This window comes from Eupeodes corollae, chromosome 1 (assembly GCF_945859685.1).
Source record: "Eupeodes corollae chromosome 1, idEupCoro1.1, whole genome shotgun sequence".
Lineage (NCBI taxonomy): Eukaryota > Metazoa > Arthropoda > Insecta > Diptera > Syrphidae > Eupeodes > Eupeodes corollae.
Window position 1 is genome coordinate 10,753,913 of NC_079147.1, and position 26,130 is coordinate 10,780,042.

At 34.7% G+C, this 26,130-nt stretch overlaps 1 protein-coding gene across 1 annotated transcript in view; it reads left to right on the plus strand.

Moving 5' to 3' along the window:
- The window catches only part of LOC129939582 (neuropeptide SIFamide receptor), a 200,252-nt gene extending 181,056 nt beyond the window's left edge, over positions 1-19,196 (plus strand). The window contains exons 3-6 of the mRNA XM_056047648.1: positions 8,800-9,248; positions 12,252-12,426; positions 12,504-13,087; positions 17,577-19,196. Coding sequence (XP_055903623.1) covers positions 8,800-9,248; positions 12,252-12,426; positions 12,504-13,087; positions 17,577-17,791 — 1,423 coding nt within the window. The 3' untranslated portion in view covers positions 17,792-19,196. The remainder of the gene's footprint in view (positions 1-8,799; positions 9,249-12,251; positions 12,427-12,503; positions 13,088-17,576) is intronic.
- Positions 19,197-26,130: the final 6,934 nt, after the last annotated feature.

A 26,130-nucleotide genomic window follows, 5' to 3' on the forward strand; every position in this document is an offset into this window, starting at 1 on the left:
AAATACAACAGCGGTAGGTTCTGATGGTAGAACCTCTTCCCAGCAATTTAAGAACTGGGTGTCCCGCAAGGTTGCATTTGGAGTCCATTGCTCTTTTCACTTTTTATTAACGACATTGTAGACAGCGTTCCAGGAGGTGTATATTATGGTGATATGCTTATTAAGGTGCTTTTATATGCGGATGACCTTGTCATTCTTACTGATAATTCGGTAACTTTAAAACTGCAAATTAACAAACTTAACCAGTATTTTAACTCTTGGGATCTTCAAATTAATACTGCAATGTCGAAGATTATGGTTTTAAGATCTGATAATCACAAGGTCAGAAATGACCGTTCTTGGAACCTTAATGGTGAGAGAAAAGACGTAGTTAAAAACTTAAATATTTAGGTTTTATAATAACACTAAATTTAAACATCGAACCTCATATAAAATATAAAACATCACTTGCGAAATGAGCCATTAACTGCATTTGGTCAAGTTTTTTTTAATAACAAATGTATCAAAGCGATTGTAAAATTCAAAGAATTTGATGCAACAATTAAAAGTTCACTCTGTTATGCTAATAAAGTTACGAATTATGTGACGACTTTGAAGTTATCCAGAGATATTTCTTCAAACGTGTATTTAAGGTCCCTTTAAACCCACCTAACTATGCAATATTTTTCGAATCTGGACTACCTTCTTTAAAAAAACCTTAAGGCAAATGCGGACTATATTGTCAAAGTTTCAAGGGGATGTGATGTTGATATAAATCATAATTGTAATATTTGCAAAAACGTTCATTACTTTCTGGCAAGATATCCAATACAAATTCGACGTTTATACTTTAGGAAAAGCTTTCTTTCTACAGAAGAGAGTTACTCAATTCTAAATGGTGAGTGTGGTTGGAAAGTTCGTATCTGGTTTGTTACTGAAGCTATCGCTTACAGAAATACTTATATAAATCTCTTTTAGAATCAATTTATTATTTTGTTTTAGTTAAACTAAAAGCCTATCTTTCAGTTAATATTGAAACCCTTAATTTACTATTACACTTTAATCGATTAATTCATCAATCTTTAAAATTTAAATACACTAGTTTAAATTTGTTTTCTTTCCAATATGATTAAAAGTAAGTATTAAACTCTAATGATATTCTGTTAAAATAGGTTTATGTTAACTGGGAAAGTATATTTAATGTATTACACTTTTTCATTTTAAATTTTCTTGCTGTGTTTAAAATTTATAAATATAAATTTTTAATAACTTTAGATATAGTCGCAGAGTTATTTCTGAGGTGGTCAATTTACCGCTTTATTTCTTGAGATGATTCAGTCACCAAACATTCGTGTATTGAAAATGATTTATGGACTGTGAATGGCAAAGTATGCTGATAAAAAAGTCGAATACTAAGAAATAAGCATAAAAACGTATTCGATAGTTATAAATAAATTTGAGTCTCAAAAAATTAAAAACAATTTAAAATTATTTAAAATGAAAATCTGTATTTAGTACTTTAATCAGAAATAACTATGCGACTATATCTAAAGTTATTAAAATTTATATTTATAAATTTTAAACACAGCAAGAAATGCCTCTTGCGAGGAGTTGGCAAATTCTCCAAAAGTAATTCTTGTCATGAAAAGTGCTTCCTCAAATTGGCCGTTCGGATTCGACTTAAAACAATAGGTCCCCTCTATCCCTGAAAACAGTACTCGCACGCAGTGATGGTTGAGAGTTGTAAGTCACTAGGCCCCAGTTCCCAATGGACTGTTGCGCCACCCAATTTATTTATAGTTGGACTTTTTTCCAAAAATATATTAGTTTGGTATCACGTTACAGTATATAATACAAAATTTGATTTAAGTCTTTAGCGCCATGAGATATTTAGGGTTAACCAAAATATTCACCTTTTTTTAAACTGCTGTAAAAATCTTCCTGCAATATTATCTGTGTATCAAAATTTATTTGAAGTCGATATCTCTACAGGTTCTTGAGCTATTGATGACGAAAAAATAAATGTCGCAAACGTACGGAAGTACAGACGTACTTACGCACGAACGTATATACACACGCGAACACAGACATCTTTCTAAAAATCTTTTATTTCGACTCTAAGGACCTTGAAACGTCGAGAAATGTCAAAATTTTCAATTCGACCAATCGGACCAATACAATTACTTCCTATGGGAAGTTAATAACAAGTGCATTCCTTAAATTTATGTTCGTTACAAGTTTTTTAATAAAAAGAGCATATCATTTTAGTAGTTCGAAAGCTGATGTACATTTTGGAATAGAAAGTTTATATGTACATATTAAAAAAAAAAGTGAAGTTTAGTAAAATGTAAGGCCCTTAACAAAATGATGTTTTAAATTAATAGCAAACATTTTAAATGTTGATAAAAATCTTAAAAAATATGTACCATATACTTATATATGTATTCTCATTTCAAAAAAAAATATTAAATTATATTTTTAGCAAACGTCCTTCATTACTTTACTACATCATTTCACTTTTTCACTTTTGTTACTAGTTCCGACGTAAAAAATTTCATTGATGTTCACCGTTTTAAGATTGTCTTCATTAATAAACTGTCAAAAATTGTAAAACGTGTTCGATGTCTCCTAACGAACCCACGGCCCTAAATTGATGCCTTATACCTCTTTCAATCACAAACCGGAACTGGATGTTCTCCCAAGACCAAATTCACTTAAACGATTTATTTAAGATTAATCATTCCGCGTATTTTACTATACCCAACTTTCCTAATCTATCAAGTTATAATGTCTAAGAAAAGTAGCAAAAGGATGTATCTATATAAGCATATCCTTATTATTCTTACCAAAAGGAATAAAAACAGTTAGGTACAATAACCTTTGTCTTTGTCTATATTGCTGTCATTAATATTACGAAGCTCTGAATCAAAACGTGCGTATGAAGGAAAAATGGATAGATGCTGAATTTCTGATACTAAGCAAGAGCATATATCCGCTTACATTGACGCTATCATTTAATTTCCATCTTATATTCGTCACATAGTCAAATGTACAAATGTTTATCCTTTTTCCTTTGAAAGAAAATTGTCTATAAAAAGAACTACAAAGACAGATGATCCTTCATTGCTCCTCGGCGGCAGTTTGGATTTCTCATCCACACCTCTTGAGTAATTGTCTTTGTTAATTAGAGAAATTTGTCTTATATTTTATGCGGCCAAATAATTAATGAATTCTTGTTTTATTAAGGATACCATATATAGAAAATAGAATACTGAAGCTTTGCTATAGTGAGACAGCGCAGCACTGACTCGATGGGTGTGTTAGCAAATTATCCTGAGCAAAACCTTCTGATGAATCTTATTAATTAAATAGAATTAATCTTATGGATTCAAAGATATGGCATAGATCCAAGATCATTCCATGGTTCGAAGGTATACATTTTTTCCACACGAGCGTGAACAGATTTTTCTGAAGGATTTCAAAAAAAGAAAAAAAGAAGCAGCGCAACTGGCGGCACGTGGTCGAAAAAAATAAAATAAACTACGAAAATAATCACCGAGAAAAGTTGTCTCATTTGTCAAATTTCCCGAAATTACTCACTCTTCGTATTGAATGGATAAGAAAATGCAAGTGAGGAAAATAGCGAGTTTATCATAAACCAGGATTTATCTAGTCATAAATAAATTAATTAAACTGGGTCACACGTACCTGCTTTGTTGAAGCTGATAAAATTTATGAAAATGTCAAATTTTCGCAAGAAAAAGGACTCGTAAAGGATTTGAGGAGTTTGTAAGATCCATAAAAACTTATTTAATATCTATGCACATTATATTTCTGATCAAAAATCAGTTGGGAAAAGGAAATTAGTTCTTGGAAGAAAAAATGCTCAATGGAGTCGAAGATACTGGCTCTGGTTCTTGTATTAAGGTTCAGGTGTACATGAAGCTCAGATCCCAACTCCTTAAGCGTCTTCATTTAATTTTACTCTGCAGTGAAGAAAACGCCGAATAAAAAATAAATAAAAAAGACATAACTTTATCATGATGGCAGCATCAGTAGTGATATAGAATCGCAGGAAAAGTACAGAGCAGCAAAACCGCATTATGTGCCAATTCGAAATAGGAAAAAAGGTCCTTCTTCCTTTTGGTCTTATTGCAGGGACACTTTGTGGAAGAGAGATTTGATTGGTTTTCATTTGAATGGAAATTTTCTTCAATTTATTTGCACTTTTTTATGGTATTGGTGTGTTTTTTCTTTTTGTTGTCTTCTTCTATATTTTCTTTTTTCTTATTCGCAATCTGATGATATTGAAATTTTATTATCCGCCACGTCTCTTCGCGATAACACTTCCGGCTCCGGTATATGTTTGTTCGTTTCTAACGTATTCTATATTGAAATTCTAGGGAAAAATGAAGAACAGGGAGAAAAAACAAAATTTCGTATAAAAAAACTTTATTCGAATAATGCAGTTTAGGTGGGTTTTGATGTTGTACAAGATTTCGAGATTTCCAAATGCAGTTGTCGTATACTTTAGGGATGTTTTTGGGATGTCGGTTTAATTTATGGGTGGTTTTTTTTCTTAGACGTTTGTGGTTATGTAGTGAAAGACATAAATATTTGTGTTTGGCAATTTATCAAATAAATTTATTCAGGGTCACCGCAGAACTGACGACAAACGTGTCAAATAAGTCAATAAAGTTTTTCCTTAAATCTGAGTTTTTATCAAATGCAATTGAGTAAAGTATCAACGAGAGAAGTTTGTATGCCACAAAATAAGAAAATGCATTCCTGGGTTGCAAGTACTTGGCCTTATAGTTCAAGTAGAGGGGATTTTATATAAAGTTCTTCAATGTAATTAGTCCGTTTTTTGAGCAGCAGTTACATATGAAGCTGTCTCGAATATTGTTACAGAAAACAGCTTAGACTTCAGTAGTTGCATAAACATTTTAAAATTGTTTTAAATAATAATTTGACTATCAATTAAATACTGATTTAGATTTTTTCCAAATTAATACTCTTATTCTTTCTCTTGTTTATGTTCATCTCATTTAATCCTGTAAAAACTTCTTCTTTTGACAAAAAATCACTTCCAAGGTAGCTTCTTCAGGGTTCTCTAAGAGTTGGACACTTCCCTACGATATATAAATGTCTACCCTTTCCCTTAAGTTGCAAATACTGCACTCTAACGTTAAATTTGGTCTGTATAGTATGAAGTTTATGGTCAGTAATTTGCTGGGAATTCTGACCATTGTCGTGATTACGCTTACATTGTTTTCAACACGGAATTAGTTTCTATCTTCCAGATTATGGTTAAGCCTACTGTGCATATATTCGCCTATTGGTTGGTAGCTTTCTCAACTTAGCATTCCATTTCTCGTCCATTCTCGATATTAATTCGTTTAAACTAAAAAAATCTTTATTGTCTTTTATAGCTTTAAAAACCACCTTTTTAACCGAACGGGACTCAGTCTTCTTGATGATAGTCAGCTTGAAGTTTCAACGAAAAGAAGAGATAGTCCTGTTTTTAAAAAGATAACGTAATTCGCCGTATTTGATGGTAGTTGAAATATTTCCTTAACGTAGCTTTTTTCTACATTGTTATACGTTTGGAAACATAGCACTTGACTGCTATACAGAAGTATACTTTTAGCAACTCCTTCAAAACTAATCAAAACTTCAAAATTAATGAGCATTCCTAGAGGAGCGAGTATTACAGTTAAACCTTTTAAGGTTGGAAATGCAACTGGCTATTTCTCTAGAGCATAAACCGTTAAAAACACGGTAAGAGAGGGTAAGACAACAAATATTTCTTCGACGATGTTCAAGCGACTAAATGATCTTATGATTAGTAATATCACCAACTTATCTAAAAATCCAAGAGGCTTAAGTAAGTTGCAGGAGAACCAGTCCATATATGGGAGTTATACTCAAGCTTTCAACGGGAGAGAATTTTCTTGCATCGCTTAAAACCCAAACATTTTGCTGCCTTTTGTGGCGACACCGCTTATGTGATCGTTCCACAAAAGATGGTTAGTGAAAAACATACCGAGAATATCGAGATGTTCAGTCTCCTCGAGGTATATCTCGCTTTAACGATATAATGCAGCAATGGGTTTTCGGAGCATTAAACTCCACTCGGTTTTTTATTCCCCATTGTACAATGCTGTTTAGGTCTTAATTTAATGAGCTTATCATATTTTGTTGTTGCAGTTCCTCATCCGAAGAAGAGGGATGTGAATCTGAAATCGAATATGAAAAACTAAAAGTATTAACGTCAGCGAAACAATGTTTTGGACTAGAAGTTGCAGATAGGGGATCATTAATAAAAATTAGAAAGAGTGTTGGAGAAATAACAGAGCCCTATGGCACACCAGAATTTATTTTGTAGTTTTCAGACCTAAATCCATCCAATAAAAGGTAATTACTAATCCAGTTTCATGAGTACCGAAAGCATGCATTTTCGATAAGAGAGCCTGATTCCAAACCCTACCAAATGCTTTCGAAATATCTTGTGCAATAATCTTACTTTCTCCAAAACGATGAAAAGATTTGCTCCACTGTTGTGAGATGAACCATGAGATCACCAGTGGACTACGAAAGCGGTATTGTCGGTCATTAAGAAGCTTTCGATCTTCGAGATATTTCTTGAGCTGATAATTAATCAGCGTTTCCTTGACTTTGGAAAGAACGGACGAAAGTGCAATCGGTCGGTTATCATAGAGTGAGAAATATTCACCTTTTTTGAGAACAGACTGGACAAATGCGGTTTTCTATGCGCTCGGAAGGAGTCTTGAGGAGTAGGACAGATTAAAAAACTTACGCAGAGGTTTTGCCAGCGTTGAAGAACAGCTCTTCCGAACAATATCGGGGATACCATCCGGTCCAGCGTATTTATGTATGTTAAGATCTTTTAGGACTCTCGCTACAGTACAAGTGCGAAAAATGATTTGCCCCATAGAATCACTAACTCGCTCAAGTACAGGCAAAGTCATAACACCGTTGAATTAGCGGCGAACTGCCTAGTAAAGAGATTTGCTTTCTCTAAAGATCTAACAAATGGAGTGTCATTTACAACGAACGTAGGAACCGAGGAAGAGGAAGACCAAAAATTTGTACTGCCTTTGGGACATTGTAGTATTTTTTGCCGTAATTTTTGGTCATGTAAAAATTTGGTCCGTCGAATATGGGTGTGCAGGCCTTCCTTGAACTTATTCCGGATTGGCTTTAAAATAACGGAAACTTACCTTCTTCACCCTAATAACCTCATTACGGCCCGCATCGAACCATGCGTTTTCCTTAGGTCTGATGCTTTTAACGCTATTCGGGATAAAAGTTCTCATTCCCAGGAGAATCAAACTTGTGATCATATCAGCTTTGGCGTCAACGTCACTATCGAGGAAGTATAGTGACCAGTTAAAGATCCTAAAATAATTATTGATATCGTCCCAGTTTGCTTTCCAGTATTGCCAAACGGTTCTCTTAGAAGCTCTTTCTTTAACTGGAAGAAACAAGTCAAGAGTGTTTCCTGCTCGACTACGAAGTCCGCTATTCGAGTGGGCTCGTTGACCAGTTGAGTTAGGTTGTTCAACTCAGCGAAGATCTCAGCACACACTCCTTCTGGTGTTGTCTGGCCTGAATGTTGAAGCTTATTCACGAAAAATCTAAACCACATAATAAGTCATTTTCGTTTATACAATCGGTTTAACTTCGTAGAATGATCCTTGTGAAGATTTTCTAAAAAATAATTAAATTATTTGGCGCAACAGTCCATGAAGAAATAGAGCATATAGTGACTTAGAACTCTTAGAACGCACGCTTCGGGTAACGATTTTTTTGATAGAGTTTTCGCGATAGTGTTTAAAACCGAGATATAAATTTTTGGTATCTCCTATTTTCTTAAATTGGTAGTATTAAACTTTTCTTAAAGCTTTCGAGTAATTCCATTCCGTTGACCATTTGAAATTAATTATTTACCTCCTTTTTAAATATCTATAAGACGACTTTTATACTTTTCATCGGTTTCCTTCTTAATCTTCCATTTGCCTACGAAGGGAACCGAAAATCATTGATTACTATCTTCCGGGAGAGTTTCACTTCATCGAGTGTCTAGTATCCAATTACTTGTTTTACTTATTATAAAGGAGACCCCACAATATTTTTGCAATTATTGATTCACAGAGACTATCAAAGGATAGCTTGAGTTCACAATTGATTGAAAATTGATAATTAAAGCTAAAACAATAACAGCAGCTATAAATATGAATACACAACATTTTTCTACCTCTTACTCCATCAAAGTAGTTTGCACTTCAAGTTAATTAAATAAAAGAAGAGTTATCTAGAGCTCTATCCAAAATCTATCCTTAATACAATAATCCCTTCATCTTGTCCCTTATGTTCCCAACGTGCATTTGGGTCATCATCATTATCATTTATTACTATTACTAAAATTGCTCTGATGTTAATAAACTTTTTTTTAAATCGCTTTCAATTTTAAATTCTTTAAGCTATAACGAACAAAGTTTCAAAAATAATAATCGAAAAAAAGACCCACGTTTCCGTCGTTAAAAAAAATACCCTCAAATTAATTTTATTAATAAATTCAAAGCTGACGTCTATCTTTTTATAGCTCTTTTATCCTTTTCCATTAGGATTAAATTATGATTGCTTAATCTACCCTTTCTGGCATCTAACACAAGAAAATATGATTCAATTAACAACAAAACTCAATTTTATAATCTCTGAAGAAAATAAAAAAAATATGAACAAAAAGAAAAATTTAAATAAATATTTTAAATCCTATTTTATTTGTCTTTTCAGATTTATTGCAATTTGGTGGCCACTTAAACAAATGACCAAAAGTCGTGCCCGATTTATGATATTTTGTATTTGGGTCATTGCATTAGGTTCGACAATTCCATGGATTTTGTTTTTTGATTTGGTGCCAGCTTCGGATGCCTTTCCAATGGCCCCAGACATGTTTTTGTGCCAAGAGGTTTGGCCACCCGGCACCGATGGCAATTTGTACTTTCTACTTGCCCAACTTGTGGCATGTTATTTGCTGCCGATGGCATTGATAACATTGTGTTATGTTTTGATTTGGATAAAAGTTTCAACACGTTCAATACCGGGCGATTCAAATGATGGTCAAATGGAACAGATGCAACAGAAGTCAAAGGTCAAAGTTATCAAGATGTTGGTGGCTGTTGTTATATTGTTTGTTCTCTCTTGGCTACCGCTGTATGTGATATTTGCTCGTATTAAATTTGGTAAGTTCTAAATTGATAAATAAAATAAATGTTGTAGCAGTAAGAGTAAAGTAGGACTTTAATATCAGTTGTTATATGTCATCAGATATTTGTAACTATATTCCGGACGGAAACGTTACTTGATAAATCGGTATGTTACGTCACTTAAAGTCAATGCAATAACAAAGCATCAGGCCACAAGTTTTACATAGCCGTCATTTGAAATGGAGTATATTGAACAACATGTCACTCCTATAATTTTTTTTCGGTCCATGAAACTTTTCTTTGAAACCTTTAATATAAAGAAGGCTTCAGCACCCTAGATCTCAGATTCATATTTTAGACTATACGACGTTACACTTATGAATAAAGATTGAGCTTAAATATAAAAGAAGCCATTTTATATAATATTATTGCTAACTTAGCAAATTTGTCTGCAAATGAAGATCTATTGCTTACATTTGAATTTTCAGAGACATTTTTACTGAAGGCAAAATGTGCTGATATGTATTTTATTATTAAGACCAGAGATAAGAGCTACAATTATATTTTTTATTATTATTATAACTTTATTGATTCAGCTAGGTTCCACATTTCACTTTCAACTTAAAATGAAGTGATTTTCCGTGTTCTATAAATTTGAGTTTTTGCGATTTTCAAAAATTCGGCTAAATTAATTTCTTGTCGTTTAAATTCGACTAGAGGAAATTGTTTAAAAATAGTAGCAGTTTTATTTAAAGGAAATAAAGCTTAACTTTTGTATGTAATGCACTTCATCCGTACGAATCTTCAGCTAACAGGTTAGCTAATACCGTTTTTCGCTGCGAGATCAGCGGCCTCGTCATTGAGTCAATTTCACAGTGTCCAGGTATCCAAGAATGTATGATATTTGTATGGAGTTACCAAAATAGCTTTGAAAATTGCAGCTAGTTCAGCACTTTAGCAGAATGCATATTCCGGAATTTGAGCTTGGTACATAATAGAAGATTGCGTGCCGGACACTACACTCATGATCCCGGTTCTCGTTTATGGCGCCGAGGCCTGGACCCTGTCAAAGAAAGATGAAAGGATAATGTCGGAAACTCGGGCTTATCTATATCGGATGTAAGATTGGGCATTATTGATGCCATGTTGCCTGACGAAAGAATTGTTTCCACAATTTCGAAAAAAAAGATGTGTTGTGCTCCTGAGATTAATTGCCCTTCTATTTGCTATCCCTTTAAAAATTAGGTAACTTGCTTTGACGCTTAGGGTTTCCACATTTGTCGATTTAAGGGCACCTATTGCAGTTTTAAAGCACTGTAGCTGTTTCAGTGTTTAAAAGGTTATTTTTAGTGGTCCACATAAAAACGGTTGAACTATGTTTTAGCCAAGGATGGATCCAGTCTTTTAATTAGGGGAGGGTAACACACTTAATAAATAGACGAGTGCTTACTCACCGCTTAAAAATGTTCCTTAGTGCTTTTCAAAGGAGGCTAAAAAAATTTGTATTGCCATTTCTAAGAATTCAAAAAATGGTACTATAATCAAAAACCCATAAAATGACAGAGAATCTGATATTTAAATTTGTTTGGATTTTTTTTAACAGTTTCTTCGGACTCAATTTCGGGAGTCTATTATTACCATCGCTATCAGTCTGCTTACTCGTAGTTTGTATCTGATGCTAGAAAATATTTTAATATTAAAGGAGTCAACAAAACTTAAAAATTGTAGAGAGAAAAATGTTTAAATAAAAACAAATTAAGGCAAACAAATTTGTTGGAAAAAAACTTTTGTGTGGCGGACACAAATTACAGGTTTCAGAATCTCTTTTCACTTTAGTCCTCAAGAGATTCAAAACTTTTACACTAATAGATATGAAACGTTCATTGTGTTAGCCATTAGTTTCAAAAGTGTCACTTTTGGTGTTTTTGGAACATTTATATTCTTAAAATTCGTGTTTAAATCTCACTTCTACTCTAAAGTATCATAAGAAATTAACTTAGGTGGCGTAACAGTCCGTTGAGAACTAGGGTCTAGTGACTTACAACTCGCAAACATTCCTTTGTGCCAGTAAATGTTGTCAAAATTGGAGGATGCCTACAGTTTTAAGCCGAATCCAAACGACTAATTTGATAAAGCACAAGATTACTCTTGGAGAATTTATCAATTCCTCGCAAGAGGCAGCAGCCTTGAAAAAAAACTTTAGATGGCACAAGCAGGGATCGAACCTTAATTTCATATTATGTTCTGCCTCCAGTCCTCAGTTGAAAGTAGTACTTTTAGCAACAAAGTTCAAGGAATTAAAAAAAAATAAATAATTCAAAATTTAATGGGGGTCGTATCCATTAACGCAACACGATTAGTTTTGAATTGAAGGGAATTAATACGAAAAAGAAAACAAGCAAATTATCTCCCAGTGTGGTCGTGGCCCCTTAAAATGATTAAGCAGCATGCCAAAATCCTTCGCCATAACATTTCAGGTAGAACAAAATCCTGTCAATAATCTTTCAACACACAAATAAAAATCAAAACTCAAAGTTTTATAATTATTTTATTTTAATTTCGAAATTGCATTAATTATGACATTCAACAGAATTATTTGACTGATTTGTAAGCTTATTTGTCACTTAAAGTGGTTTCAAAAAGTACTCGAAGTTAAGAAATCGATTGAATAATAGAACCCTGAAACCTTAATTTTCAATGTCAATTTCCATTTTATTTCACTAGATTTTGGAAATCTAGTTGATTTAAAGATGAATCTTTGTATCTTTCTTCGTTGTCACATGGTGGTTATATAGCAAAGTATATATATATCCATAATTTCAAAATACTGGGAATTACAGTACATTACTATCTGCCAATGAGCATCCGTCAGCAGACGTGATCAAATTTACAATCATAAAACTTTGATAAATATGTTAAATGTTACTCATTTCGAACATCAATATTATATTAAGCACAATTAATTTAATTATTCTCTTTTCTTCGTTTAGTCCTTTATAATATGATTTGTATTTCCAATAACTATTTTTTCCATCTAAGGTGGCGAGATAACACAGCGAGAGGGAGAAATTCTGAACACAGTTACGCCAATAGCACAATGGTTGGGATCGTCGAACTCCTGTATCAATCCGATTTTATATGCATTCTTCAATAAGAAGTATCGACGTGGATTTGCTGCAATCATTAAATCACGCTCATGCTGTGGACGTTTACGGTATGTTTCGTCAAGAAATCAAAACTCCCTCAAAATGTTATAACTTATGTTCTTATATTATTATTTTCTTTTTCCAGCTACTATGATAATGTACTGCTCGTATCGTCATCAGCCAGCACCCGTAAATCATCTCAATATCAACAAAATTCCAAAAAGAGTCCAGGCAGTCCCATCCGCAAGCCGAATGTCGTATCTTATATTTACGAACAAAATGCATTGCGTCGACATAATTTAATTATCAAACAAGATAGTAATTTATCTCAGCAAATGTTACTCAAACAGGACTCACATGGATCACGTCAAATGCTGATAAAACAAGAAAGTGCGTCAAGTGATGGATCACGAAGAATGCTATGCAAACAAGATAGCAATGGATCGAAGATGTCCTTAACGAAACAAGATTCTGTTATATCGTATATTGAGACAAAACGTGGATTTATTTCACAACAAGATCGCAACGATTCGTTTTCGACACAAGATACTATTTCTATTGATTCACGACGTGGTACTTTGTGCAAGCAGGATACACAATATTCGTATATTGAACATCGTAAGAATTGTTTAAACAATCAGGATAGTAGCAATATTTCGCCATTAGAACTTAAGAGGCAGAAGCTTCAGAAACAAGATTCCGTCATATCATTCGCCGACCAAAGGCCAGGTAAGTTGCAATGTTTAATTGTAAGGATCATTTATGATATAGTTAAAATAACCTTATAACATAGCCCTAAGTACTTTCAAGTGAGGACTTTCTTACAGCCGCACATTAAGAATGTAAAATGCTGTCACTAACTCTATTTTTTCCGCCCATTTTGTATTCAAAACTTTATTCTATTATTGTTCACCGGTTTGTCGTTATAAGACTTGTCATAAAACTTGAAACATGTTAAATCAAAGCCCTCAAAGACTTAAAAATAAAATATGAATGTAATGAAACAAAGAAGGGAGCGAAAAGCTGAGTTTCTAAGGACAGCAAAAATACTTTATTTGTCATAGCTTTTTCGATTAACCGAAAACTAGTTTGATGACAGCTTTTATTTCAGCTTAAGCTTTTATGCATGTGAAACAAAAATAGACTATGTTCGGCAGCTGAGTATAAATAATATAAAACACCAACCATTTATAAAAATTGGTTCAAAAAGCACGAAGATGTCTTTCATAAGTCTTCTCATTTTCCATAAATACAATTCTTTAAATGTTTATGGAACACATGTGGCATCTGAGTAAAGAATGCAGATAGTTAACTTAGATTTCAGTTTGATGTAGGATAAGACGTTGGAGTAGAACACACTGCAGTGTACAGAACTGTTAAGTACACTTCGTGCCACATGAACAGGGACAAGCTTTTTTTGTTTTTTATTTTCTGATATTTCTTAAACCCTTAGGTTTTTTTTAGAAACCTAAATGTGGAACAGATAAGATATGTATTAAATTTATATTTCAATCATTGTTCACCAAATTTTTCAGACAACTGAGAGAAAGCTTATTCCAGAATCGATTTTAAGTGGTTTCTGTCATTTTAGAGCTTTAAAAATCCAGTTCCACTGCCCCCATTGTTCCCCATTCCATTACACCACCTCCTATGGAGTGCCGTTTTTCAAGTTAGATTTCTTACTTTCTAAAATCATGAAAATGTTAGCTATATCCATCAGGTTCGTCCAAATAGTTTGTTTGCATTGGAAAAGACGACTCTATGGCAAGCTTGGCTTGCAAAAGTAAGGCCTTGTCTCTTGCACGCATCACTCAATGGTGTTTTTTTTCTTAAATATTGGTTTCGTATATGGTCTGCCTTTTGTATCACCCAAGCAACTGTCAATCTACTACCATTTACCCGAACTTCTGACTTGATTTTACTAATGCAAAGCCTAGAATTTGAAGCGGCTCTCACTATGGCCCGCCTTTCCTGAAATGTTGTGGCTTTCTTGACACTTCCTTTGTGTATTTTCTTCAAACCTCTCTGTGTCTTGAGGTAGTTGTATACAACATTTGAACTTCTTCTAATTTTGCTGGCTATAAGACGAATGTTTTCGTCGAGATTCTAGTAAGCTCAAATTAAAACTATTTCCTCCTTTCTTAGACCCTTATCTTGACCCATACTTCTTGATTCTATTAAATCAATACTCGTACTAAGCCAACTAGCAATCAGAGTATTCTTTTATCTGATTTGAAACACGTTAATAGGTAAAAACGGAAGCAGCCTGTTCCTATTCATGTGACACTAAGTGTATGTGCAAAAAAGGTTTTGGAAGTGAGCCATTTCCACCATTTCGTACATACAGACAAGGAAAGTAAAAGGCGATACAATATTTGTTCCCTGAAGACTTGGCGCTGTCGAGTTGCCCATAATCCTATTTCCATTTCCGATTTCTTGAAGACTACATTAATCGAAAAGATTTCTACTGTTACACAATTCCATATACATATTTATTTTAATATAGCTAAAAGTCTATATTTTTTCAAATTCTATTCAAAGTATAGGTTCATTCATTTCGTGGTTTCAAGTAAATACTACTGTCAGTTAACTTACTTACTCCATTAAGGTCGGTCTTAAGCCCATGATGAACCTGGGCCTCAACCGCAACATGCTTCTCCATTTATCTCGGTTCCTAGCTAGTAGTCTCTAGTTTTGCAACCCATGTCCAAGTTCGTTGAGGTCCCCTTCCACCAGAATCGCTGTTTTCTTCTACTGCACATCCCCTCAAGAATGATTTCGAAGACCTTTCCGACTGGATAGTTGATGACCATTCGCTCCTCATGATCGAGCCATCTAATTCGTTGGGCTTTTATTCTTTTGACCAGATCAGTTTCGCTATACAGCCAGTCCAGTTCGTTTGTATCTTTTCGTCCACTCTCCATCTATGCAGACAGAACCAGAAATCACCCGACAATTTTTCTCCCAAAGCATCATCTTGCCAAGGTCCAAGCTTCAAGGCTATAAATGAAATCTGGAATGATGAGTGTCCTATAGATAGTGATTCTGGATGCTCAACAGAGGACTTTACTACTCAATTGCCTTCTAAATCCAAAAAGAAGCGATTTGCAATTTATTCTCTGTTTGATTTCAGAGCTGGTGTCGTTGTCTGAATTTAAAGCAGTGTTAAGGTAGACAAAGTCCTTAACTACCTCAAAGTTCTAGGTAGCCATTTTGATATTTTATCCAAAAAGGTTCATTCAAAGTCCTGTTTTGATGACAGCATATACTTGGTCTTGAACACAAAACTTATATTCTCCGCATTCGTCGCAACATCGTCCACTGACATCACGCTTTGTTTTTCAAATTATGGCAATATCATTAGCGCATCCAAGTAATTGGGCGAACCTTTGGAAGATTGTGCATCTAATATTGACTATTGAGTTTTGCACAATTCTTTCCAAAACGATGTTGAAGAAGTCTAAAACCTTTTTTGACATCATAAGCATCGATGAAATCAGACCATGATAGGCCAGCGTGCATTCCCCATCGTCATTCTGCATTCTGCGCTATAACGTTACACTTGTCAAAATCAGTTGTCATATAAAGTTCTATAATATTAATTGAATATTTGCTATTTCCCATAACAATAGAAGAGCCGATTAAAACTATTTAAATTTACTTCAATCTTAGCCACTTCTCCCGCATTACGTGATACTTATTGTGAGCACAATCGGCCAAAAACGCAAGCAAATAAAACAATTGTGAAAAAACTTGAATACTTTCCATTGTCGAAAATATTGCTCCTCCAAGTGCAAATGTTCCTGATGATCCAAATTAAAGAACTTCCCGCCGTCCATAACATCAATAAAACGCTACTTCGGTTTTAGAACCGATGTTTTGCAGAGTATTGTTTTAAACGATGAGTCACATTTTCTCGTGTCGAATCCACGTGACATAATTTCACGATTTAATATTAAAAGCCAACAAACGTGTGTTTCTCCGAGACACCACCGAAATGCGCCCAAAAAGCCCTTGAAGCACTTGAATTATGGATTTGAATTACCTGTCTTTGGTCATTCATATTTATCTTCTTTTGTTTCTTTCCAACCTAGGAATTGTATTTCTTCAGGCCTCTATGCACTACATATTTTTAAATGAAATTATGCGTCTTCTTATTTTTCACATTAAATTGGAAACTTTATATTTTTAAACGTGCTTTCCTTAAAAAGTTAAACAACAATTTACAATTCTGTTTTGTATAATAACAATATGAAATCATACCTTAAATTAAAAAAAATACTTTGAGCAATTTACCTTTGTTGCAATGTATTTATATTTACCCATTGGAAACTGAAGCTTCATTGGCAAAAATTTATAAAACTAATTTTAACCTTTTTGATGGGTTTTAAGGTACAAACTACAATTATATCAAAAACATGCTTTGGACCCAAAATACTTTGGTTGCCATTTGCCGTTTTGAATCAACTTTAAAAGTTTCATTATTTCGGCAACACCATTAAACCAACATCTTTAAGAATTTATGATATTTACAAAATTCACATAAAATAAATCATAACTGAACCAAAAAAAACTTTTACAATATTGTGAATAAATCTTAATAATAAATTGATTTGTTTTCATAAAAATCAAACATATACCCAAAAAAAAAATTATCTATGCTAAAATATTGTCTTGCATATAAATTTCCCAAAATCAATACGTTATGATTTATGTAATTTTACTTAACTCAAATAAATATTGACTGAAAATCAATTTTTTCTAACCCAATGAAGTTCTTTCTTTACCAAAAAATATACGAATACGAGTTGAGGCTTATAAAGTTGAATATAAACATCAACATAAATAAACATAAATACTAAATAAAATTCCATGAAACTTCTTCTTTTTCTCCGGGTTGAAACAAAATCCCTTACTTCATTACATTTTTTCTTTTCGTTAGTACCAATTTATTTATGGTTTTCGTCTTGTTTTTTCCTCCTTAACCAAGCCAATTTCATTCTATTGGATATCCTTATAGTTTTTCTTTACGACTATCATATAGCAATCTAGGAATAACCAAGTCATACCCATTTCCATCCCTATTCTTAGGTATTCCTATATTCCACAAACTGAATGCGGCAATCCCTTATGAAATAAATATATAAGAGAATAAAAGACAAAGTTGTAATAATTTTTGGATTTTCTTTTTCTTCTTTTTTCATCTTTTCATCATCAGAACCAAGAAGACATCAATTAGTTAAGCAAGATTCAGTTATATCATTTGCCGACCAACGTCGAGGAGGATTCTTACAGAAGCAGGACTCCATCATCGGATGTCCTACTCGCAATGAAGGAGCTGCCGTCGGTCATCATGTATCGATCCTCAAGAAAACAGATTCCCAGTCCAGCAATGGCAATTCACCCCGCAGAAATATTGAGTTCTCTGAGTAAAGCATCCTACCTAAACTCAAACCTTGACTTAGCCCAAAATGGTCTCACTTTCCTCCCACAAATAAATTAAAAATCCACTCTCTTCTCTTCACAACATCATCATAATGATGATTATGATGATGATAATGATGATGATGTTGATATTGATGTTGATGGAGAATTTGATACAATCCAATATTTGCTGCTACCGTTTACAGAAAAATAACAAAAAAAAAACAACTACTATAGTCGGCTCAGGGAAAACGTTCGGTAAGGAAGCGTTTGGTTACTTTAACTAAAAAAACAACAAAATAAATAAAAATAAATACAAAAATAAACTTAAAAACAAATTGTGATTTTGTCCAAGATACTTGTGAGGTCTAGAGAAATGTACCTAATTGTAATTTTGTAGAAGTTTGTAAGAAGTTTGTAAAATGAAAACACAAAAAAAATATAAATGAAAACATACAAAAATTGAAAATACGAAAAAAAAAACTAAAACTAATGAAAAGATACATTGGATAAGGCAGCAAATATTTTGTTAAGATACAATAGTTGAGGAACAGAAAAGAGTATTATAATAGTACGGTATAAGGCCTGAGCTAAAAAGAAATATACAAACAGAACTTGAATAGTTTCATTTTATTAGTTTAACTTTTCTTTGTTTTTCTTTTATCCAAAGCAATTATCATATTTTATCAAGTCTTATTATTCTGCCTGTGAATGTTGAAAATATTGAAAGAACTTACTTTGAAACAGTCTTAGAAATAAGCCAATTACAATAAGTCCCGAGAACATGAATTTGAAAAAAGACATTTCAATGGTTATAGTCGTATTTATAAACACTAAATAGAGGCTTAGTATAGTACCAATGCCTCTGAATGCCAAAAACTTATTTGTATGTTATTTTAACTTAAAGGCTTCTAGGAGTTTTAATCTTTGGAGTGATGGTAAGTGTGTAAGACTGCCATGTCAGAAGTCTACATTTAATCCCTACCAGTGACACCTACAAGTTTGGTTTTATTGATTGACAAATTTTCTAAGAGTAATCGCTGTTATGAAAAAATGCTTCTCAAATAAGCCGCTGGGATTCACCTTTTAGCATAGAAATTGTAGGTCCCCTCCATTCCTGCTACAAGTCGCACACGGGAATGTTTAGAAATTGTGTAAGTCACCAAATTAATTTTTGATTTTAAATGTACGTTAACTTGAATAGACCCTACGTAACTATTTAACAGTTAAGAAGTTGAACCAATAGATCGGGAAAAGATTAGAATTGTTATTGAATTAAAGAAATAAAGAAATAAACATAAAAACGTGCTTCCAAAAATGACACGGACTTCTGTTTGATTTTACTTACTTACTAACTAAAGGTGGCGCTACGTCCTGTGTTAACTATATAGCCCGTACAGCTCGTCGTTCCATATTTTTTCGAGGTGCTTTCATCGGCTTTTTTCATAGTCCATGCTTCTTCACTGTAAAGCACGACGGGAATAATGATGGTCTTATATAGCGACACTTTGATCGCTTGAGAGAGGTCATCCTGCACAAACGGTCGAGTTTTGCAGGGATGGCAAAACAAGACACTGCTCTATACAGCTTGTCCCTTTAGATGCTGTCATATGCGGCCTTCCGTAATGTGAATATTTGATCGTTTGTCAAATCTTGCGCTTGAAATCTCTAACTATGAAATATTAGAGTCTTTCGTTCATCACTCAGTTACAGTCTTGGTTTTCGTTGTTAGATTTCTTAAAAAGCAACACATATGTATTTAAGGATATGTTAGGTTAGATTAAAGTGGCTGCGAATAATAATAATCCACACACTTAGGCCAATAGAAAAGTCCCATTGTGATACCGCATGAATCTAGAGAGTTACTTCCCACTAGTCGAACCATTTTGAGCTTTTCATAAAGCGAAGGAGATATTTGATATCCTTTTTAGCTAGTTCACCGGGATTATCAAAAGAGTATTCTCCCAGATGAAGTTTGCGTCTTAGTGAAAGAGCAGGGCAAGTGCAGAGGAGGTGAGAGATTGTTTCCTCTTCTTCTTCGTCCATACAGCTCCTGCAGAAGTCATTTGAGGCTACACCAAGTCGTATTGCGTGTCTGCCTATAAGATAGTGCCCCGTAAGGACACCCATCAGGGAGCTAATATTAAGTCTGCTTTGAGATAACAAACAGTGAAAGCCATATGAGTTTTGTGGCTGCGCATGTTGGTAAATTGTGAAACCTAGAGTTTGCTATCGCAAAAGCTGTTTCTTTTAGCAGAAGTTTACATGCAGCTATCGGTATACCTATCTTCTCGGTTTTAGCGAGTTCATCGGCTACAATTTCCTGTGTTGTCTCTGTGGCCCTGCACCCAACAGAGGTGAATGTTAAATTGCTGCGCCATCTCCATAAGAGACGATCGACAATCGAGGCCGTTAGAGATTTGGTTGAGACACCGTCAAGGGATTTGATAGCAGCCTGAGTGTCAGAGAAGATGCGGATATCAGGAGTTGATATCACGTTTTCTCTTAGCCAGGGGAGAACCTCTTTGATCGCTAAAATTTCCGCTTGGAAGACGCTACAATTATTAGGGAGCCCAAGACCCTCATTTGTCTTGGATCCATCTGTATAAAAATGAATACCTTTGCTATCCAGGAGTTTTTTGTCTTCCCATTCATCTCTGGATGGAATGGATACCTGGAAGTTTTTTCCAAATAGAAGTTTAGGAATAGTGTAGTCTATGTTCTTTGGTATAGAACCAAAGAGCTTCAAAATGATGGAGTGCCCCGCACAATAAGTGTGAATTGGATGTATCTATGGTCGGAGAACGAGTTCTCTTTCGATACTCTCCAACTCATTATTTTGAGAGATTTAACGAGACAAGAGTCAAATCTAAAACTTCTTGTCGATTTTTAGTGACCAGATTAGATTACCAGATTAGTTGTTAAAATATAATCAAAATGAGACTCACCTCTGTTATTTGTATCGGTACTACCCCATGTAGTATGGTGCGCATTGGCGTCACAACCGATAATTTTGGTTTGTTTTCTGTCTTGTTGATTCAGCGACTTTTCCAAATGGTACCAGGCATTGGGCCCTGGTGGGCACAATCCAGGGCTCTTGGATGAGAACGACATCTTCTCCAGTTTTTGTCCGGCGGAGAAGAAGAGAGGCCGAAGCCGTTTTAGAGTGTTGGTCTATCAGATCAGACGAAGAGGAACCTAATAGTTCATCTTGTTCCTCACTGGGAAGAGCTTTGTCGTTTGAGTCATCGGTCTCCATTAGGAATAAACTTTTGACGTTTTCAAAAGAAGAGTGTGCTGCGACAGAAGAGGGCCCTCCACATTTTCATCCAGATCCAAGGATGGGAAGGTGATGATAGCACTAGGATTATCTACGTTCGGAAGAAGACTGTGTTGCGACAGAAGAGGGCACAGATACTCGTACATCAACATCCACATCCAAGGAAGGGAAGGTGATAGTAACACTGGGACCACCTACGTCTTGCGACACAGCTTTTAAAAAGGGTTGTGGAGGCTCGCATGAAACGTCTACCTAATCTTTTTTATGTATACGTAGCGTTACTGTCTCGGAACCGTATCTTATCACTCCCTCAACTCGCGCCAGAGAAGCTACAGAGTCTTTATTGATTACGATAATCGCACTTCGATAAAGACCCTTTGGCTCCTCCAGTTTCGCGATCATTCAGTCGTGACAAAGGAGGTACGGGTTGCTGATCTTAATCATCTCACGTATGTCCTCAGGACATGAGGGTTCTTTAGGGATGTAAGCGCGAGCTCTCGGCCTGCATGGAATATCTTCCTTTGCAATGACATCGAGTTTTGCGCCTGCCCAAACTTCGCCCAGCATGCCGATAGCAAGCGTATAAAGATCACGTGACCTCTGATCGTTACAAGCGATTAGTTTGGCCACCGCTTGTTACAGGCGGTGGACCCGGATGATCTCGCATAACTTTAAAGAAACCAACCGATAGCCGCTGTTTCACCATCTGCCAACGGTCAAAAGTAATCGGGCCATCAATATTGCTTCTATCAATGACCGCAACTATCATTTTGTTGGATTCCTTAAGTACATCACTAAAAGGTTTAGTGAGAGGTAATCTAGTAATGTTCGGAGTGATGGTGTTCTGCACTTTGTGCTTTTTAGGGACGGGACCTTTGTCGCTTTGACGTGTAGTCGTAGCGACTAGTTTTGTCTAGAATGGATTTAGCCCACTCCTGCCTCTTGCTAAGGATGGGATTACTTCCATCCTCAAATGTTGAACCAGGGGATTTGAGAATCCTCATCGCATAGCGCCGTTGTTTATAAGAGCTCCTAAGAGCATTCTGGAGAGGTTTACTCTCTTTAGTAGTGGAAAGATCATTATTCACGAACTTTCCACTACCGACCTGAGAAAGCGTTTTCGTCAGTGATACATGATGTACCGTACTAGAAGATGGGCAGTGACTTCTCCGATGTTTGGCACAGGTGCAACGACAGCCGTCGTTGCCGCCGAACTGCTGCCCGGTGAAACTGGAGTACCGGTACCGGTTTGACGTTTTTGCTTTTGTTTATGGTTTTGTTTAAAATTTTCCATTTGATTCCCACGAGTAGGCGAAGTGGGGGGTCGTATAACACCTTAGATCCAGCACAATTGGGAAGTTCAATTAAGGGAAATGTTTTGGAAAAAGGAGAGACGAACAGCAATTAAGACATAAGCGTCCCAGGAAGGAAACAAGGTATTGACAGACAGTGATGCACTATATTCAGGGAATAAGGAGCCATCAGATAGCATAATAGCACAAAGCCGTATAGGAGGGGGTAACCATTGGGAAGGGGAGGAGCTAGCGACCTTTGGTTTTAGGACTCTTCTGGAGAAATAATTCCCGAGAATCATTGACCTTACTCAGCTTCTACAACTCGAAAAGTTCGAAGCTCAGGTAGAACTTAGGGTGGTTGAAAAGTTTTCCCAGCAATCATTCTAGATGCACATTAATAGATTAGAGGTCTCTAAAAAGTCGAAGAGAATGGTCAAGAGTTATTTTCATAAAAGGGCATTCTAAATGGCAATGAAAGGAATTTATGGATTTGATTTCTTATCACTAGACAAACTTTGGACAAAATTAACCCATCACTTATTCTTTAAAACTTTTCAATTTAATTCATCACGAAATCAAAGTTTTGTTTAAAGATATTGTTTTAATTTTTTAAATGTTATAAAAATTAATATAAAAGATAGTTTCGTTATTCAATCTTGAAGAACTCATAGCGTCAACTATATCAAAGAATATTTTTTGGAGCCAAATTTTAAACTATTTCCTAATTATTACAATATAAATTCCCTTTTATTAAAAACGGTGCATCTGAACACATCTAGTTAGTAAGAGGTTAATCCTGCAGACTTCCAACAATTGGCCTTGGCATTTATTGATTTTCTATCAGGTTGATGACATTAATCTGAGGTGCACTTTCCAGTAAGAAGTTTCCATCTTTCCATTCTAAGAAAACAATTTGAGACCATTGCGCATTAAACTATCTTAAGGAAATAAGAGTTTCCAATTTCCTGACTTTTCTTAGGGTTTTCTCATAATTTCTCGGGGCAGTTACGAACAACAATCGATAAACTACTATACATTTTTCACACCATTTATATAAAGAGATTAGTTTAAAGATGTATACCTTTGACCAAAAAAAAAACCTAAGCTCCACTATTTATTATTCATCATTATTGAACCTGACCTTTATAACTCAAAGTTCAAAACCATTTACCAGCAGATGTCTTCTTAAAACCTTTTTAAATACTTTTTCTTTTATAATATAAGAATGTTCAACTGACTTTAATACGTCTCCAACTAAAAGTAAAATATAATTTTAAATATTAAGCTCATTCAATAAACAATATTTTCAAGTTCAAAAAAAGGTCTCCGATATCAAAGAGCTATTATACCTTACTTTCATAGTCAACAGCATCCGTTTATAATGCAAATTAGGTATATTTATATACTTTCTGTCTACTATCTGGACTCTTATAAGAATTTGTTAAGTTTTTATGTGGGACGGGTGTAGAAAATATTTGAATTGTTTCAGCAAATCCTTTAAAGTGAAGAAGAATGGAATAAAGTCTTTCACAACACAAAAAAAAACACATAAATAAGTCGTTCATTTATTTGGAGTTAAAAGATTTTGTTTTTGAAATATACCAAATTAAAGCATGGAAAGGATGTGGCTGCTACGGAAATATAAATAATCATGAAAGTTGTGAAAAGTCCTTAGGCCGAAAACTAACTAACAATTAAGTATTTTATTTGACACTTCAAATTGACAGACTAAAAAAAGTTTAATGATAAGGTTGTCAAATTACCCATAATTTTGTTCATTAAAATAAAGCTGAAATTTCAAACCAAAAAATTACAAATAAAGAATCAAAAAAGTAAAAAGCCCTTGCGCTTTTTCGTAATAAAATTTATTGTAACTTCGGTTTTCGAGTGGTGTAATGCCACATTGTGATACCGATGAATCTTGAGACTTTCTTCTTAGCTCAATGAAACAACTTTGAGTCCCTTACAAACGTGAAAGACTGGTTATGTTAATATCATTGAAATCGTTTAGATCGTTATAGAATAATTCTCCTAGGTAATTCTTGCATTTTTAAGCTAGAGCAAGGCATGTACAGAGAAGGTGAAGAACTGTTTCCTCCTCTTTCTCGTCCATACAGCTTCTGCAAAAGTCATTTGAGAATACGCATAGCCGCGTGGGGTGCTATTAAATAAAATAATTTAGATGGCGCAACAGTCCATGAACAACCAGGGCCTAGTGACTTACAAGTCTCAACCATTCCTGTGTGCAAGTAATGTTGTCAGAGATGGAAGGGACCTACAGTTTATGTGCCGAACCCAAACGCCTAATTTTAGAAAGCTCTTTTTCATGACAAGAATTAATTTTGGAGGATTTGTTAATTCCTCGCAAGAGGCAGTACCCGTGAAAAAGTTAGGTGGCACAGGCAGGGATTAAATCCAAGACCCAAGCTTCTATGCGATCTGCTTAGAGATAGCAAGCACATTGAACGCTTTAAATCTAGTGTAGACCAGATGTTTTTCGTGACCTGATTCGTGGTGGTCTTATTCCACCTGATAATTACGTTCTTCATAGGGTCTTGCACTACAAATAGTTTACATGTAGTGATTGAAATGCCAGCATTAGCCAAACGTTGGTTGTAATGTACCATTCCTGGCGAGTTCATCTGTCTTAAAATTTCCTGAAATGTCTCTATGGCCCGACAAACAACGAAGCTGAATATTAAACTATTGTGCCATCTCCATAAAAAATTATCGACAGTTATGGACTGTTATAGAGTTTGTAGAAGCAGAGTCCAGAGATTTGATAGCGGCTTGACTATCTGAGTAAATACAGATATAAGATATTGATATCACGTTATTTTTAAGCCAGTACAAGACTTCTTTTATCGCCAAAAGTTCCGCCAGGAAGACGCTACAACGATTGGAAAGGCAGAATGGGAGACTAAATTTCACCTGTTCAGAGTACACACCTCCACCAGCCCCTTCATGGACTCTTTTTTCAGGAATGCCCTATCCTCCCAGAAAGATCTGGAAGGTATAGACATCTGAAAGTTTCTGTCGAATTGCAGTTGGGGGATAGATTTAAAAAAATTACACAATTCTTTCGGGATTCTCCAGTTTAAAATTTCTAATGTTTTCATCATTGTAAAGCGTTCCTTTCCTTGATATGTAAGTATTAGGTGTTTGAAGATTGGACAAATGCTATGAAATGAAAGTTGTCTTCTTTGGCCTTCATGTTGCACAGCGTGCAAAATTGGTCCGATGCACCATTGTATGGACTGGCATTAATGTAGATGAGCTCACATCTCGATTTAAAAAGCAGCGATATTTCTTTGTAGCTAAGGTTGTCTTTAAAGTAGTTGTTACTGCAGAAGTGATAATTAAATTGTGAATATATAATTCTGCTTTCAGATTGTCGTGCTTCTTCAATCAATGCGTTATGAGTGTAGTCTTCATTTATTTCCATTCAGGAGTAAAGTTGTTTTCTTAAGGAGTCTAAGTTACTGAAAATCCAATATAAGTTAACGTTGCAATAAGAGGCAATATTTTGCCATTTTATCATCCACCAGGCGATGTTTTTTTTGTTCGTAGTGCAGTAATTTTTCGTCAGACGAGTATCAGAATGTGAAGCAATTTTTAAAAATTAGTCTGCTTAAAACTGAAGGGTATTAGTGAAAATCTTAGGAAACCCTGTTTCAAGATAATTTGGGGTGTTTCTTGGTAGATGAAACATTTTTTTCAGAACATTTCGATGAAGGTGGTTTTTGAAGTATTCATTTTTACTCCCAGGAATT